The sequence below is a fragment of the Hyperolius riggenbachi genome, chromosome 1 (assembly GCF_040937935.1).
Source record: "Hyperolius riggenbachi isolate aHypRig1 chromosome 1, aHypRig1.pri, whole genome shotgun sequence".
Taxonomy (NCBI): Eukaryota; Metazoa; Chordata; class Amphibia; order Anura; family Hyperoliidae; genus Hyperolius; species Hyperolius riggenbachi.
In genome coordinates, this window is record NC_090646.1 from 587483003 (window position 1) to 587501984 (window position 18982).

At 45.1% G+C, this 18982-nt stretch overlaps 1 protein-coding gene across 5 annotated transcripts in view; it reads left to right on the forward strand.

The window, feature by feature from the left end:
• Window positions 1-18982, forward strand: part of POLK (DNA polymerase kappa) — a 151634-nt gene that overhangs the window by 79668 nt on the left and 52984 nt on the right. For all 5 annotated transcript variants that reach the window (XM_068248729.1, XM_068248759.1, XM_068248768.1 and 2 more), the window contains 4 exons: window positions 2830-2982; window positions 4351-4482; window positions 6487-6652; window positions 8670-8906. In XM_068248729.1, coding sequence (XP_068104830.1) covers window positions 2830-2982; window positions 4351-4482; window positions 6487-6652; window positions 8670-8906 — 688 coding nt within the window. The remainder of the gene's footprint in view (window positions 1-2829; window positions 2983-4350; window positions 4483-6486; window positions 6653-8669; window positions 8907-18982) is intronic.

Genomic DNA, 18982 nt, shown 5'->3' on the forward strand with positions numbered 1-18982 from the left:
ATATTAATTATGGCAGTATTCTTGCAGATCTCTAGCAAACATCGCTAACAGACTTCAGTTATCTTGGAGCTTGACTACATAAAACATCCAGCTTAAAAAACACACACACACAAACACTCTCTCTCTCTTCTCTCTCTCCCTCTCTCTCTCCCTCTCTCTCTCCCTCTCTCTCTCCCTTTCTCTCTCCCTATCTCTCTCCCTCTCTCTCCCCCTCTCTCTCTCTCTCTCTCTCTCTCTCTCTCCCTCTCTCCCTCTCTCTCTCCCTCTCTCTCTCCCTCTCTCTCTCCCTCTCTCTCTCCCTCTCTCTCTCTCTCTCTCTCTCTCTCTCTCTCCTCTCTCTCTCTCCCTCTCCCTCTCCTATATCTGAATGAATGAAATATTCTTATTAAACACTTCATTCCTTACAGTTTAATGTGCTGGCAACAAAATCACACAAAAATTATCAATGGAAAAATCAACCCATGGAAGTCTGGATTTGGAGCCGCACTCAAGATAAAGTGGAAAATAAAAAAAAAACACTACAGGCTGATCCAACTTTGATGTAATGACCTTTAAAGTGTACCAGAGACGAGATCATTAAAAGATTTGCTACTTACCCAGGGCTTCCTCCAGTTTCATAAGCATTGCCGCCTCCGACGCCATCCTCCTGAGTGCCTCCGTTCATCTGCTAGCGGTCGCGGTAACTGGCTCTTCTGCGCATGCGCAGCTCTCTTGTGAACAAGACAAAATAAGGCTCAGTAGTGTGTGTGACCTCCACGTGCCTGTATGACCTTTCTACAATGCCTGGGCATGCTCCTGATGAGGTTGCGGATGGTCTCCTGAGGGATCTGCTCCCAGACCTGTACTAAAGCATCCACCAACTCCTGGACAGTCTGTGGTGCAACGTGGCATTGGTGGATGGAGCGAGACATGATGTCCAAAATGTGCTCAATTGGATTCAGGTCTGGGGAAGAGGCAGGCCAGTCCAGTCCATAGCATCAATGTCTTTGTCTTGCAGGAACTGCTGACGCACTTTAGCCATATGAGGTCTAGTATTGTCTTGCATTAGGAGGGACCCAGGTCCAACTGCACCAGCATATGGCCTCACAAGGGGTCTAAGGCTCTCATCTCGGTACCTAATGGCAGTCCAGCTACCTCTGGTGAGCACATGGAGGGCTCTGCGCCCCCCCCCCCCAAAGAAATGCCACCCCACACCATTACTGACCCACACTGTCAAACAGGTCATGCTGGAGGATGTTGCAGGCAGTAGAACGTTCTCCACGTCATCTCCAGACTCAGTCCCCTCTGTCACCTGCTCAGTGTGAACCTGCTTTCATCTGTGAAGAGCACAGGGCTTGGAGTTACTTTGTGTTGTTTAAGGGTTCCCTTTATTTTATTTTTTATCTCTCTTTATTTATTTCTCTCTCTCTCTCTCTCTCTCTCTCTCTCTCTCTCTCTCTCTCTCTCTCTCTCTCTCTCTCATATATCTCACAAAAGCGAGTACACCTCTCACATTTTTGTACATATTTTATTATATCTTTTCATTGTAGATATGACACTTTGATACAATGCAAAGTAGTCAGTATACAGCTTGTATAACTATAAATATGCTGCACCATCATAATAACTCAACACACAGCAATTAATGTCGAAGCTGCTGGCCATAAAAGTGAGTAAACCCCTTAGTGAAGAATGTCAAAATTGTTCCCAAAGTGTCAATATTTTGTGTCCACCATTACTTTCCTGCAAATAGTGATCCAATTACTTTTCTTAACCTTTTTTTCCCCTGTAACTTGCCAAAATGTGTCAAGCAAGAGTCTAGTATACAGTGCAGGAGAGAATTGACGCACATCAATACTGTTCACAGCATGTTTTGTATTGACGTGCATAACCGTCAATACCGCTAGGGAGGTTAAAGGGACGCTGAGCAGACCCTTAAAAAGCAAATCTGAACTAACCTGGGTTTCCTTCAGCCCCTCCCCCCCCCCCCCCCCCCCCCCTAGTCCACAAGGTCCCTCGGCATCCCCTCCGTGGTTCCGCAGGCCTGGTTTCACACCTGGTTCGATCACGTGACTATCGCTGTACTGCGCGGTTCTTGAAAGACAGAACCGAGCAGGACACTTAAAGCGATGGACTTGTGATCTATCTGGGTGTGCGGATATGCTGCGCATGCACAGTTGTGCACAACTTCGCTCAAAGTCGCCGGGCTAACGGAGCTGCCATTGGAACCACGGAGGAGATCCCGAGGGACCTCGCAGGCTGGGAGGGGCTGAAAGAAACCCCTGGCGAGTTTAGATTTGCTTTTTATGGGTCTGCTCAGGGTCTCTGTAATTCTCTTGGGCATGGAGTTCACTAGAGCTTCACAGGTTGCCACGGGAATCCTCTTCCACTCCTCCATGACGAAGCTGGTGGATGTTAGAGACCTTGTGCTCCTGCACCTTATGTTTGAGTATGACCCACAGATGCTCAGTAGGGTTTAGGTCTGGAGATTTGCTTTGCAAGTCCAGCATCTTCAGTTTCTTTAGCAAGGCAGTGGTCATCTTGGAGGTGTGTTTGGGGTCGTTCCCATGTTGGAATACTGCCCAACAGTAATGGTTGGCCAAGTAGGATCTAGTTTGGTGGATTGTTAAAGGAAAGGCAGACACTAAATGCTATTTTTGAGAGGTAGAAGACATCCTGTACTCAGAATTGCATTAAAACCAGACTGCCAGCGGCTTCTTGTGGCTGGAAGCAGTATCGGCACGATTTTATCCACAAAGCTGCCTACAGCTATAGACCCGGTGGGTCAAAAGTCCCTCATTGCTTTGATAAAGGTGTTGCTTATCACTTTTTTTTATTTCTTCTGGGCAGGTGGACCGGCTGGCTCTGGAGATGGAGAGGAGGCGTGATTTGAGCCGTGTCATTGTGCATGTGGACATGGATGCATTTTATGCAGCTGTAGAAATGAGAGACAATCCTGATCTGAAGCAGACGCCAATGGCTGTGGGCTCCATGAGTATGCTGGTCAGTATTAGCTGATATGTTAAATAACCACAGATCCCCATAGAAACACTGCCTGCAAATAACTGCTTAAAGACTTACAGTAATACTCAAGTCTACGAGTATAGTGTATAATGAGGCATAATAATGTTTTTTTTTGTTTTTTTTCCCCTTATTCAGTAATAATATTAATAATATTAAATTATAAATCTACTAAATCAAAATGTTGTGTTCACCATAACTACTACACATACAATTAATTACCTCATACGTTTATTTTAGTTTAATTTTTGCTTTCAAAATGTGGTCACATGACCTGAGTCAGCCAACCTGAAGGTGCTAATATTAAGTCCTATGGGCAGGGCTGTTTCTGCTTCGGTTGCATCTTTCTGCTGTTCCAACTGCAAGGGAACAGGACCCAGTGTGAAAGGTCTGCCTCAGCCGCACATAATACAGTATAATAATATGGTAGAACATCATCCTGGGTAGACATAATGCAATTTCCCATCCAACTGACCGACAACGGGATAGATCAGGAACAGTTTGGATACAGATAATGAGGACAGCTGACATTGCTAATGAAGGGGAAAGTGAAGCATTCACACAGCAGGGCACAGGGCTGTGCTCATACCTGACTCTGTTAAGTTCCCCAGAGCTGCTCCATGCTCTGTACACACGCTGCTGCTACATCCAAAGTCAGCTGTAGCAGGGAAAGAAAGGGGGCGGGGCTTTGAGCTGCAGGATGCCTGCAGATATTCTGGTGTCTCAACTTGTGCCTGTCCCCAGACACTGCACCGGCCCTGGTCTGAGGGGGGATTCTGGGCACCTGTAAAAGGCATTTGCCTATGTTCTGTACATTATAGCTTAAAGCCAGTAAGGTCTATACTGATGGCCAGGGTTAGAATGGGGGCTCCTGACCTGGTAGCAATGAAATTCAACTCTGCCATTAAATGGAACCTGAAGTGAGAGTGATATGGAGGCTGCCATATTTATTTTCTTTTACTTATACCTGTTGCCCGACTGTCCTGCTGATCCTCTGCCTCTAATACATTTAGCCATAGAACCAGAACAAGCATGCAAATTTGACAAGATTAGCTACATGCTTGTTTCAGGAGTGTGATTCAGACACTATGGCAGCCAAAGAGATCGGCAGGAGAGCCAGGCAACTGGTATTGTTTAAAAGGAAATAAATATGGCAGCCTCCATATCCCTCTCACTTCAGGTTCCCTTTACGTGCTGCACAGCATTGGAAGGTATTTGTGTCTCGAGTCATTATTTGATAGCTCTAAAGATAAAACGTTAATTTTCTTTGCAGTTTTACAGCATACATGTTTCTATGTAGTGTGATTTATATTTAGCTTCTAACCTTTTTATTTTCCTTTTCTTCTAAAGTCCACATCAAACTATTTGACGAGGCGATTCGGCGTACGGGCTGCTATGCCGGGATTCATTGCAAAGAGACTGTGCCCCAATCTGATCATCGTGCCACTCAACTTCGACAAATATCGGGCAGTGAGCAAAGAGGTATTCAGAGCTTTACATGCCAATATTATATAACAGAAGATCATATCCTAGTCAGAGCCTATTACATGAATGACATGGTGTGTAGACAGTCAGAAATGTCATTGCAGGGTATGCAGTTCCGTCTATTATTATCATTATTATTTATTGTATTTATAAAGCGCCAACATATTACGCAGCGCTGGACATTTAATTTAGGTTACAGACAATATTTAGGGGTGACATACAGCAATATGACAATACAGGAATACAAGAAAACCAGATTACACAGCACAGTATGAGTACAAGGTAATGCTTCGTCAGTCACTGGATGGGAGCATGGAGATTAGGCAAGTTAGGTTCACTCAAATGCATAGCATGGGTGCACAGTAATGGAGGTGCATGATCAGGTAGGACACAAAAGGAGGAGGACCCTGCCTAAAGGCTTACAATCTAGAGGGAGAGGTAGGGACACGATTGGTAGGGGACCAGAGTTCAGCTGTGGGTTTAGAGCAATTGTGAGGGGTGGTAGGCCAGAGTGAAAAGGTGAATTTTGAGGGCCTTCTTGAAGGTGTTGAAGGAGGGGGGCAGGGCTGCCCTAATGGGTGGAGGTAGGGCGTTCCATAGTGTTGGAGCGGCTCTTGAAAAGTCTTGGAGGCGTGCATAGGACTGGGTGATGCGGGGGACAGTCAGGCGAAGTTCATTGGAGGAGCGCAGTGAGCGGCTTGGTGTGTATCTCTAAGTAAGATCAGAAATGTAGGTTGGACAGCTTTTGTGGACGGATTTGTAGGTCAGACACAATATCTTGAATCTGATTCTGGACTGGATAGGAAGCCAGGGGAGGGATTCACGGAGGGGAGCCACCCTGGTGGAGCGATGGGAGGAGTGGATAATTCTGGCTGCCGCATTCATGATGGACTGCAGTGGGGCTATTTGGGTCATAGGGAGACCAGGCAGAAGTGCATTGCAGTAGTCAAGGCGGGAAATTATGAGGGCATGGATGAGGAGTTTGGTGGTGGCAGAGGTCAGGAAAGGGCGAATCTTACAGATGTTACAAAGGTGGAAGTTGCAGGACTTTGTGAGGTTTTGGATGTGGGGAGTTAAGGTCTATCTCACTGGATGTTCAGCTTTGGTAACAGTTTGAGATGCTTCCTACAAATGAGCGATTGCAGCTGATCAAGTCATGTATCTAAATCTTTTACGCTGTGTGTGGATAGAAAAACCATGCAACATCTTCCCTATTTGTAGAGGCATTCCGGGTAATTATGAAGGTTCAGGAGAGATGAGAAGTGGTGGGGTCACTGGAGATATTGCATTCTGATATGAGTATGAGACACTGCTAACGACATGCATATTAAAGTCCAACTGCATTTATATCATTGGTAGTCTCATGGTGGGGAATTAAAGGGAACCTGAAGTGAGAGGACTATGAAGGCTTCCATCTTCATTCTCTAATAAACAATGCCAGTTGCCTGACTTCTGTGCTGATGCTCTGCCTAATATTTTAAGTTAATGGCCCAGAATGAGCATGCAAATCAGATGCTTATACTCTGGTCTGACTCCACTATTTTGTGACTCGCAAACAACTAAAGCCAAAAGCCTTGCAGGACTGCCAGGTAACTGGCATTGTTTATAAGGGAATGAAGATGGCATCCTCCATATTCCCCTCACTACACGTTCTCTTCAAAACTTCTGCTACTGTTAATTATCTAGGAGTCTCTGGTAGTAAGAATTGCCTTTGGAATGTGCCTGGTTCTAGTGAACCTCCACAATAACTCATCTGTTCTGTCTGCATTGGGGAGGATTCATGGGAAAGGTAATGCTTTGTGGTGTGTATCGGCATGGGGTGAAACTTCTGCCACTGTGGTAATTGAAGGATGGAAGAAGACCACATGTTCAACTAGCTAAATACCGTTTGTGGTAGAGATAAACTTTTACCCAACATGACTGATTTACACTGACTTATTCTTATGATAAAACAAGGAATCCAACCCTTTTTAGTCTCATTGCCATCTACATCTTTTCCAGGTTCGAGAAATTTTTGCAGAATACGATGCTAACTTTTTGCCACTCAGTCTTGATGAGGCCTATCTAGATATCACTGATCACCTGGAAGAAAGGTTGATGTGGCCAGAGGAGAAGAGAAGATATTTTATTAAAGTTGACAGTGCTGAGAAGGCTGATGCCCCATCAGGTAGAGTGACGTGATGTAAACTTGCCCTTGCTCATACTAAGCAGATTGTTTACTACACTGGCTTCTGCAGCAGGAACTTCTTGCTCAGTTCAAACAGGTCAATCCATCTTTGGCTACCACACCTTTCACTGAAGGACAAGAGGTTTGAACAGCACCTCTGTATTCAGATTTTACTATCTGTTACCAGAAGATTATCTTGTTAAACTTTAATGACAGATGTTGATTGTACATCTAAAGTACACAGTAGATGCATTTCTAATTATGGATGGACTTTGGTTTGGTTAATAAATATTCCCCTTGTCAGGTCTTCATGGGCAGTGGTTATCTGCAAGGCAAGCAGGGACATAACTGTAGGAGTGCAGCCCCTGCAATCGCAGGGGGGCCTCAACTACTAACCTTCCCTCTCTCCTATACATCAGTCCATCCTCCAGATCAGGTGTTTTTGTGGCTACACTTGTTATAGGTGTGAAGATCATGATGACCACACTTGTTTTATGGCCCTGGTGAGATTGGCCTCAAGGACGTGAAGGGCGCCAAAGGGAGGCAAGGGATGGGTGTGAACATTGGAGGGGCCCCATCAAAGTTTCGCTTGGGGGCCCCACGAATTTTAGTTAAACCACTTAAGGCAAGTAATTGGTGAAATGTTGACTTTTTTCCATGGGCACCTGAAGGCTGTGAATTCACCGCCTGTCAGCTGCTGCCGGGCGTTTGCTAGCACTCCGCACGGGTGGTGGACAGGCTCCCATCCATTGCATCTGAACACTGCAGTTTCCATCTTCAGGCACGACAGGAGGCATTTTTCTTTACTGTCGGGTAACGCCACAGCGTATCAAACGGGACGCGTGGTGGCACCAAACGCTGCCATTCAGCTGCATGTAGTTACATCCAAATGGCGCTTGTGGCCAGCAGCTGGGAGGCTGAACTGCTCGGTTAACAAGCAGTTCAGCCGCTCATGGAACAGAGGCCTAACACTGTTCAGTTATATGTAGTTATATTCGCTGTTGCTTGACAAGGCCCTACATTCTAAATCTGTACATGATCCTAACAAATGAATGCTGACAGAGCAGAGCATATGCTCTCGTTTGTTGTTTTCTTTATTTGATGTACGGAATATATAATGCATTTTTCATGCACTAGCAACCTTTACACTAAGCACTTTTTCCCTGACTGCGACTCCATGTCGAAACATGTTGTATTGGTGGGGGGTATTATTTTATATGTAGAAAGCAAAAGGCAAACTTGTCAAAGTATAGGATTTTTGTTGAGCACTATTACAAAAACTCATGTCAAGAGGTGAATGTGCTCTCTAAAGTACCTAAAATCCTACCTTGTTATGTACTGAACAATGAAAACATTTATAATGAGTTTAATATAATATAATGAATTTTATATAAAACTAATAAAAGTTATGTTTTATTTATACTTCTGAAAGGATCAACCCTGTGTATTTGGTAGAAATCAGATTTGTGAATTGTATGATCCTAACAAACACAGCTGGTGTGAGTTTATCAGGCTGAATGCCTTAAAACATTTTTTGATATGGATAGAAACTCAAAAAATATACTAAATTGTGGTGGCTGAAGGTTGACTGGAAGTCGGCTATCTGAATGGGAGGGGCTTGCACTTGCATCTCATTATTATGTACACTAAAGTGACTCGACTTTAACACCAACTTAAAATCTGTACATTAAAGATGGCCGCTAATGGTCTATTTCCTAGCGAAAAATCGTTTGAGTGATCAGAAATTCAGATTGCATTGGTTGTAAACAATCTCAGTTGATGGGCACAATCGATTATCAACTATTATAAAATAAGTCGTAGGATTGGTCAAACCAAAATGTGGATTTTCTTGTTGGTTGTGACAGATAGGAAGCAAAGGTTCATTGATGGTGTAGTGAACAATTTTTCTTTCGATCTGAATTATCTGATCGCTCGAACAATATTTTGCTAGAAATTGGACCATTAGTGGCCACCTTAACAAATGAATCTTTCTATCTTTCTGTTTTTCTGAATGTAGGGGCTGTGACCACTATGGGAACTTGTGACCCAGAACAGGCACAGAGCACATCGCCAGTGCTATTTGAAGACAGTCCTTCCTTCCTGCTGGAGCAAAGCCAGACAGTTTCTGTGCCAGAGGCAACAGAGGGAGAAGAGTCGAAGGAAAATGTGATTATCTTCGGGACATCAGCAGAGGAAGCTGTGAAAGAAATGAGATTCCGAATTGAGCAGAAAACATCCTTAACGGCCAGTGCAGGTATGGGGTAAAGGATTAAGAGTACAGCAATCTCCTTTACACATCAAGTATTTGAAACCGTCAGATTTAATTTGATACTGTTGTCTATTTGTGTGTAGGTGTTTTGAAAGGAACCCGAGGTGGGAAACATATGGAGGCTGCTATATTTATTTCCTTTTAAACGGAACCAGTTGCCTGGCTGTTCTGCTGATCTTTCTGGTCAGTAATGTCTGAATCAAACATGCAGCTAATCCAGTCCGATTTTTGTCAGAACCTCTGATCTGCATGCATGTTCAGCGTCTGTGGCTAAAAATATTTCTCCCCTTTTACACTAGGAGGCTAAACCTGTATTGCGTTACCCTATTTTGCCGCAAGGGGAAGCAAAAGTGATGAATGTCTATAGAAACTTTCACACTTATTGCAATCCCTTGTGCAGCACCGGAAGTATCCAAGCCAATGTATGGGCAACACCGTGTTACCGCCGCAAGCACCACACTTATCGCATGTGCTTGAGGTAAAAGAAAGTTTATGGGCGACACAGTATGTGTGAACGATAGCTCCCGGTGCGGCGCGTACCGTCAGGAATTCCAGTGATGTATTTCCTGCTCAGCAGAGAGGATGTCATTGAGCTGGAGGCGGTGCTATGCATATGACTCCCATATCTCGCAACTTTTTGAGATGAGAAAAAAGGACACTTAAGTCACGCCCATGCCACACTCCTGGTCACGCCCCCATCACGCCCCTAGTCAAGCATACCATAAAGATTTTGTAAGAAAAATATGTTGTTTTATAATTCAAACCACACTGATCCTTTCTATTCTGGTTAATTTTCCTTCATAGTAACATTTTAAAATTAGTAATATATCAATTTTAAAGGATGGGAATAATGTTTAGAGTCAATCAAACACATTTTTAGTAGAGAAATATATATATTTATATAGAAAGAGGGACAAAGTCCTGAAAGAGGGACAAAGGAGGGGGAAAGAGGGACAGGGCTCCCAAAAAGGGACTGTCCCTCCGAAAGAGGGACAGTTGGGAGCTATGTGACCCTGTTGGTGCACTCAGGGTCATATGTTTGTTATTTTGTTTTTTTTTATGTGGAATGCGGCAGGAACATCAGATCCCTACATCAACGCAAAAAGTAGATGTACAACTGGCCTCAGGCAGAGGATCAGCAGGACTGCCAGGCAATGCGCATTGTGTGAAAGGAAATAAATGTCAGCCTCCATATGTCTCTCACCTTGAGTTTCCTTTGAAAAGGAGTTATGTAGGCTGTTTCTTTACTTTTAAACAGTACCAGTTGCCTAGCAAGTCCTTTACCTGTAATACTGTTAGCCATAGACGCTGAACAGGCATGCAGAACAGATGTTTCTGTAAAAAATCTGACTGGATTAGCTGCATGTTTGTTTCAGATGTGTGATTCAGACACTGCTAATGTCAGTATGATTATCAGGTCTGCAAGGCAACTGGTACTGTTTAAAAAGAAAAATATGGCAGCTTCCTTATATGTCTTGCTTTAGGTTCCCTTTAAAGTGAAGTGGGAAGCCCCGAATTAGAGGAAAACATAGTAAGTGGGAGGGTCTGTCAGGGTTGTGGTACAGAAATATGGAATACTGCCATTGCTGTAGACCTGTCCCTACGGTATTTTGCATTGGAATGTGAAGGATTTGCTTCCTGGCAATACTATACTAGCAGAGAAATGTGAATTCTGTGACAGATGTTGATGCCAGAAAATGTGACCTGAAATATTTTGCATGTGTGGAAATACCTAGCTGTGTGCAGTAATATGGAAAGTACTTTTTTATTGCATTAAATAACTAGGAAGAAACCCATTCTCAGTGACAGGAATTACCAGGTAGAGCATTCACCGGATCTTGCCAAGCTGCTTTGCGCAGTGCTGACATCATAAGCAAGATGGCAACACTAATGCAGACAAAACAGGCAACACAGTTCAGTGGGAAGCTGGCACTGCAGACAACCTCAACTGACTAGGGAGTACCATAAACCTGCAAATGGCTTTCTAGAGGATTTTGTAGTTCTTCAAAACTATAGTGATATTATAGAATTAAAGAGGAACTGTAACAACATACTGGAGAGTAGAATGCAGTTAATTATTCCGGATAGCCACTTTTATGGTTTCAGCATCAGAGACCCGTCCTATAGCTATATATTGCAATATATTGGTATGTAGCCTTGCAATCCCAATGAGCCTTAGCCTAGGCGGTTTATTATGCCGAGTTCGCCCCCTAGGGCATACTGGGAGACCATCCATGTTTTTGTACTGGCTTTAGAACTCTGAGTAAATGAACATTCTGCAGAGATCACCTGGAAGGACTACAGAAGTTGCCGCCTGTGATAAAATTCTGAATGTAAATCAGGGAGAGCAATGATTTTACAATGGGCAAACACTGACTATCAGTAATTTTATAAATGAATATTGTAAAACATTTATATTGGTAAACAACTCAGTGCACAGTACGGAGCGGCCAGTCTTCAGAAGCCCGGGTGCTTCCATAAACTTCCAAAGCCAGAACAGCCAGAAGCGAGCAGCCCAAGAGGGGGGGGGGGGGGGGGGAACGCAGAGACCAGGAGAGGAATTGTAAGGCTCTATAGGGCCCATAGCCTTCCCTCTACATAGGTGAGTATCTGTTTTTTTATTTTGAAAATGGCTTCAAACTCCCTTTAAGATCGAGAGGGAGCATACAGCAGGGGACACCAGGAAGCAAGAATGGAAGATCTATGGAGTTATGCATGAGAGGGTGTTAGCGTTCAGGAGAAGGACCGCTTGGGGAAAGAGGAGTTCCTGTGCCTGGTGGTTCTTGTGGAGATGGTTCTGAGGCGACGGGCTTCCAGGGTGGGCGGGGCCATTCAGTATCTTGTTTGCCCTAGACCAGTGCTGTCCAACTGGCGGGCCGCATCCGGCCCGCCAGGCCTTCTGCTGCGGCCCCCGCGGCTGTGCCAGTGTTAGCCCACGAGTCCCCAGAGCTGAGGGGATTTTTTTTTAAAGTTTCCCCCATTCCTCGGCTATAATGTAATAACAGCCCCCCTCCACTCCCCTCCCCTCGTTCCCCTTGCTGCTGCCGCCGCCTCACCTCTTAGATCGGCGGTGGGCAGGAGATGGGAAGGAACCAGCCACACCGGTGCATGGCAGCCGCACGGGGGACTTTAAATGCTGGACGTGACCGATGATGTCACTTCCCTCATTTAAATTCACCGCGCGGCTGCTGTGCGCTGGTGTGGCTGGTTCCTTCCTATCTCCTGCCCGGTCCGATCTGAGAGGTGAGGCGGCGGCAGCAAGGGGGAACGAGGGGAGCTGGAAATATTACATTATAGCCGCCAATCTGACGGCGTTTTGTGGGGACATCTGCAGCCAACCTGCGTGCATTTTGTGGGGACATCTGCAGCCAACCTGTGTGCATTTTGTGGGGACATCTGCAGCCAATCTGCATGCATTTTGTGGGGACATCTGCAGCCAACCTGTGTGCATTTTGTGGAGACATCTGCAGCCAACCTGCGTGCATTTTGTGGAGACATCTGCAGCCAACCTGTGTACATTTTGTGGAGACATCTGCAGCCAACCTGCGTGCATTTTGTGGAGACATCTGCAGCCAACCTGCGTGCATTTTGTGGAGACATCTGCAGCAAACCTGTGTGCGTTTTGTGGAGACATCTGCAGGCAACCTGTGTGCATTTTGTGGGGACAACTGCAGCCAACCTGAGTGCATTTTGTAGGGAAATCTGCAGCCAACCTGAGTGCATTTTGTGGGGACATCTGCAGCCAATCTGACAGCATTTTGTGGGGACATCTGCATCCAATCTGACAGCATTTTGTGGGGACATCTGCAGCCAACCTGAGTGCATTTTGTGGGGAAATCTGCAGCCAACCTGAGTGCATTTTGTGGGGACATCTGCAGCCAACCTGAGTGCATTTTGTGGGGACATCTGCAGCCAACCTGAGTGCATTTTGTGGGGACATCTGCAGCCAACCTGAGTGCATTTTGTGGGGACATCTGCAGCCAACCTGAGTGCATTTTGTGGGGACATCTGCAGCCAACCTGAGTGCATTTTGTGGGGACATCTGCAGCCAACCTGAGTGCATTTTGTGGGGACATCTGCAGCCAACCTGAGTGCATTTTGTGGGGAACCTGCTGATTTTTTTTTTCTTCTTTCCCCCGGGGGGGCTGCCGGCCCTCCACCATGTGGCCTGAAAAAAAACGGCCCTCTATGCCCGCAAAGTTTCACAGCACTGCCCTAGACCTCAATCAGGTGGTGTGTAGGAGGTCCAGAGGCGGCAGGGGTGACCCGATGATCCTTACAGCAGTATTTTTTAATATAAATATATATATTTGTTCCTACTCTAGCATATATCGAGGTTGGTTCAGGATGGCGACAAAAATGCAGCAGGCAGCAATTTTGTGATTGCACCTCAAATGCAACGCTGCTGTGAATCCACCCCCATAGGGTTCAACCGTTGCTGCACTTTAGCAATCACTGGCATTGGAAAGTGCTGCTAAGTGGGCATCAGCTCAAAAAGCAAAAAACTGAATTTGGATGTTTCCTTTTTAAATGCACCATGACCAGTCTGCATACTTCATATTTCACGTAATTATTGCTTTTTATCTTGCTCAAGTGTGCGTACAAAGCAAGCCACCCTGCAGTGCCTTAATGTATGTTTAATATCCTATCCATGGAGCTCTTGCAGTGAAAACAAACTGCAGAATAACTTGCCTAAAACCTGCTGTGGGCCGCAGCCCGTAGACAATAGTTGTGTATTTTTGTAAGTTTTGTTATGACATGACCCCTCCCAATGTTTGTGTTCTCGTCGGTCAATGGTTATACTGAACACTCTGCTGCTAGAGACTCTGTCCCGTTACCTGGCAACAGCTGCTTTCCATTTTACTGTTTACTTCCACAGCTGCAGCCAATCCCTTTCCCCGCTGACTTAATGAATAGCGCAGTAACACTTTACAAGCGAATTAACTGTCACCTTCTCGATTATGTCCTGATCAGTTTTTCACAGCATGCTGTGTGCTGTTATATTATTCACTTCAGAGTTTACATCTTGTTCCAGACATGTTTTTTCTGATTTCTATATTGGAGAAATTGTTTACTGCCTGTAAAAAGTTATTTATGTTTCTAAAATGGTTGTTCTAGTGAGACTTTGACTGCTCTTTAGGTTCCCATAGATCTGAAACTGAAAGTCTGCAGAATGTAGGTCAGCAAGGAGCTATGGGCAACTTACCATCTACAGAATATCCCATATGCACTAGAGTGCAATGTCTGCTAATTTCAGCCGACGCATTTAAAGTGCACAGGACAGAAAGAAAACCTAGAGACATGCTCCCTATACGTATTTAGAGAGTTTAGTCTGTCTAATACCCCCTCTTCTGTGACTAGTCACAAGTTGTAATTTGTCATCTGGCTGCCATGGGAGAGTAGCTAATTTGTAAACACAGGATGTTAACCCTGTGTCTGCTTCCATGAAAGCAGGAAGAAAACACACTGCAGATTTATTGCAGGATTTGTATCAGCTTTAGCAAATACATGTTTTATAAAGGTTATAATGTTGTTGCTTATCTTTTAGAGTAGAGAGGAAGTTCTGAGCGAACACTGTTAATCCAGCGCAGGGAGATTTGGGCGCAGCCGGCGCCACTATAGGCCGTAATAGGAATTACAGCTATAGCAGCGCACACAAAGTAACTCCGGCGCCGTCAGAAGACGGAGCTGAAGTTACTTTTAAAACACAATAATTCGGCTCCCACCATCCATGGCGGCCGGAGGGGGAATAGTGTTTAACACAGCCAGGAACTTGTGCAGCAGCCATATACCGGCTGTATCCTGTGCCCAAGTCTCCTGCGCCGATACCTCTCGTACGCGTTCTGAGTTTAGGTCCGCTCTAAAGCAGACCTGTATGGCCTCTTTCACACCCATACGCATTTTAGCATCATGTATGGTGTGCAATACGCAAGAACATCAGAAGTTTACTGTCTGACAATCTTTATTGTGCTGTGATATATGAGATTTTGAGAACATTTCGATAACACACTGCTGCATGCGTTTTTGGCGAACTGTGCCGTCATCTTCCTTTTATAATGTGAACAAGGCCATAATGGAGGGGCATTAAAAGTTAGATACTCAGCTCAGTATCCTCGTCGGATACTCACCCGGATCCTCATTGAGCCCACCACAGGATCCCTCTTTTTCTGGCCACACTCCTGTGTGGAAATGCGGGTCCAGTGCATCCAGACTGGAAAAGTAAGATTTGTGCATGGCCAATAGAACGAAACCACTTGTGCACAGCTCTTTTCGTCCTTGCTATAAGTGCTTCATTTTACTGGGTGGGCCTTTCTTTCATACGCCCAATTCAGATGTGCTCATCCTCTGCCGAGAGCATGCCCACAAGAAACCTAATCGACAAGCTTTTATTGAATAGGTTTGGTGGGATCCTGTGCTGGAACAGTGGGTTGTAGGAGAATCAGAAAAGCCTCTGAACTATCCAGAGGCTTCGCATTATTGAGGTGTCTAACTTTTTTCACGTCAGGTACACTTTTACCCATTTTGTACCAAGGCCTATGGTCCCTTTAAGGACCAGAGGCATTTTTTTAATGTTTCATTTTCCGATCTCTGTGATTGGCTCACAGTGATCAGGTGGTCAGGATCCAATTAAAACTGCGCCTGACCAATGCACGAAACTCCACTGTCTTTAAACAGTGGAGATCTGTACCACCTTGGATGCAGTATTCGTCCCGTTCTAAGGAGCTGCTGTCGTTAAAACTGCGCCACATCAGGCTTAGGCAGCAATAGTTTAAACTATCGGTGGTCCCGAGGCGGTTGAGCTACGTACAAACACTAGATTTTTTTCAACACCTGAAATGATCAGTTTATAATTGTTTCAGCTAAAAATCTAGTGTGAGTACAGTTAGCCCTTAATGGCATAGGCCTCACATTTTTTCAGGGCTGTGGAGTCGGTACAAAAATCTTCCGACTCCTCAGTTTATGAAACCTCCGACTCCGGGAACCCAAAATGGCTGCGACTCTTCAACTTGGACTCCTTAGTCTAATACTTACCAGGGCTGTGGAAATCATCCGACTCCTCAGGTTATGAAATCGCTGACGCCGACTCCAACTCCCACTCCATGTACCCAAAATTGCTCCGACTCCTCGACTCCAACTCCGACTCCCCGGCCCTGCATTTTTTCAGTGGCAATGTGCCAATGCTGTGGTGAATGGTGTTTGTTTATTCAATGCTGGTCTATTCCGCTTCCAGTGCCCAGTGCCGTATACTGTACCGGTCGTGTCCACCGCTGGCTCCATCTTCATACACATGGTTGCCATCATAATGTGGCCACGTGTGTGACGGCAACCACGTGAGGCGCGTGAATGAAGACAAAGCCAGCGGCAGACTCGGAAAGGTAACGTATACTGCACGGGGCTCCGGGTGGGGGGCTTTGAGGCGGCAAATTCAGCGTAACAAGGCCGATTCACAAGAGATTTCATGCTGAAATGGATCGGGAATCGGCCTGCTGTGTATGGTCAGGCAACAGATCTGTCTCCGATCAGATTGGACCAGAGAGAGATCTGTCACTTTGTCGATCTGCCCATACATCTTCCGATGTATGGGCACCTTAGCATTTTGATGAGGACAGCAATAGAAGCCTCCACAGTGCTCTGATAAAAGCTGTTTTGAAAAGGCATCAAGTAATCTGAATTTGGGAGCTGTTCCCTTAATGTGAGTTGCAGGCAGTGCTGCAGCCTCTTCTGTAACAAGCACAGTGTGAAACCGTGAGCCGGTCACCGTGGCCTGCTGGAAGATTTGGACATATTCAGATAAACAGATCCTGTCATCAGAGCTCGGCAGCAGGCAGCCAGCTGCCCAGGATGAATGCCAGGCTTTATTAGCGTCACCCAGCAGGTACACTGTGTGGTCTGAATAAGTCTAAATACTAAATGTCATGCTTGATTGCTGGGTCATTTTATTATTATTTATAGAAGAGTTGTTTTTGCGGTGAGTCATCATCTGTCATTTATTTAATGAGGGTTTATTATTGTTAATTTATGTAACGTGGGGTTTAATATTATCATTCATTTATATAACACCGGCATATATTCCACAGATTTTTAGAGTGCATTGAATTTCACAGGTTCGCTAACTATCCCTCACTGGAGCGCACAATCCAATGTCCTTGCCATATCTAGGGCCAATTTGTGTGACTGGGAGGGGGGAGTCCAGCCAACCTACCAGTAAGTTTCTGGGGTGTGGGAGGGAACCAGATTGCCCAGAGTAAGCCCGTTCAACATATGAAAAGAATATACAAACTCTGTGCGGAAAATACCTGGCCACCAGAAATCCACCTTGTGAAACTAGTGCAACAAGGTGAGAGTGCTGGTGACTAGTAATGGTCATATGTAGAACACATGGAGAAGCATGTGATCAGTTTGGTCAGGTGATGGATATGCAAGTCTCTGATTTGGTAATCATGATCATGTGCTAATGCAGGATGTTTTCACAGCAAGTCAGAACTTTTCAAATCTCTCAGCTACTCAAACAAATCCTATGCTTCTCCATGAGTTCTCCTAGACATGACCATCACTACTGGTTACTTAATTACTGTACTGTCTCAATTTTGACACCAATGGATTCAGAATTCTGTGTGAGAAGTAATCTGCTAATGGCTTTCTATGGCAAAAAGTTGCAGCTAGTCAGATGTATTTGAAAGTGGTCTGAAAGTCAGCATTTCTACTTTGCTCTAAAAGATTCCTTAAGATTGTCAGATTCGACCAAGAGACAAATCTCTCAAAGCTGCCCATACACCACAGGCCGATTCACAATCCATTTCATGCTGAAATCGATCCGGGCGCCTTCTCCTTTTCTGCATACACGCGCGCCCTCGTGGTTTCTTAGTAAGGGCGCACGTGTGTGACGTCACATGTGTACACTTACCAGGAAACCACGTGGGGCGCGCATGTATGCAGAAAAGGAAAATGCGCCCGGGGCAGAGGGGGACACGTGGAGGCCACAGACAGGTAATGTATACACCTTGGCACTGCGGGCATTAGGGGGGCACAGAGATGAAGCGGCGGGTGGTTTCATCGATCGTCGGGTAATTGCACGCCGTTCCCGCCACGCACCCGACCAACCAACTTTGGCCCAACAACTTGCAGCATGCGCTAACGACAATGCGACCAATTTCCGTCCCGAAATTGGTCGCTTTGTGGGTCGGGCATGCACTTGGCAGCACCGACTTTCATCCAATTCGATTATAATAATAGAACTGGATAATCGATCAGCCGCCAAGTCACCTGATGTATGGCCACCTTTACAGCTTTAATGCTACTATCCCAGAAAAATAATTACTAGAACATCACTGAAACAGCTTGAAATCCACATCCACATCCAGACTGTAGACAACAGTATCTTTGTTTACATTCCAGTGTTGTTACATTTGTGTCTAAACAACTCAAAACACTCTCTGAGAAGCTTTCTCTGCTTCAGGCTTACACACAGTTCAGAACAGCTCACTAGAAGATTTTAATATATAATAAAAAGCAGCTGGAAAAAAATGCAATGGCAGCTTGCAGGGCAAGATAATTTGGGAACTTGTAATTTGTAGACAGACAACATTACTTGTTTGAGTAATAAAAAGTAGAAAAAACATTTTTATTGAATGTTGTGTCAGTTTCAAACCTCCTGTTCAATGCCTGACTCTAACTTCCCACCAATCCCCATGGTTAACCCTAAAACTCTCTCAAAGCGCGCCTGAAGTTAGAGGGATGTGGAGGCTACTATATTTATTTCCTTTTCAACAATGCAAATTGCCTGGTTGTCCTGATCATTTACAGTCAGGTCCACTGGGACATTGAAACAATTCTAACATTTTTGTCTCTATGCACAACCACAATGGATATGAAATGAAACGAACACAATGTTCTTTAACTGCAGACTGTCAGCTTTAATTTGAGGGTATTTACATTCAAATCAGGTGAACGGTGTAGGAATTACAACAGTTTGCATATGTGCCTCCTACTTCACTCCTGGGGGGGCAAGATCCGCCATTTTGTCTGCAGCCCCTGGGGGACCCCCTGACAGGTGCTGATGT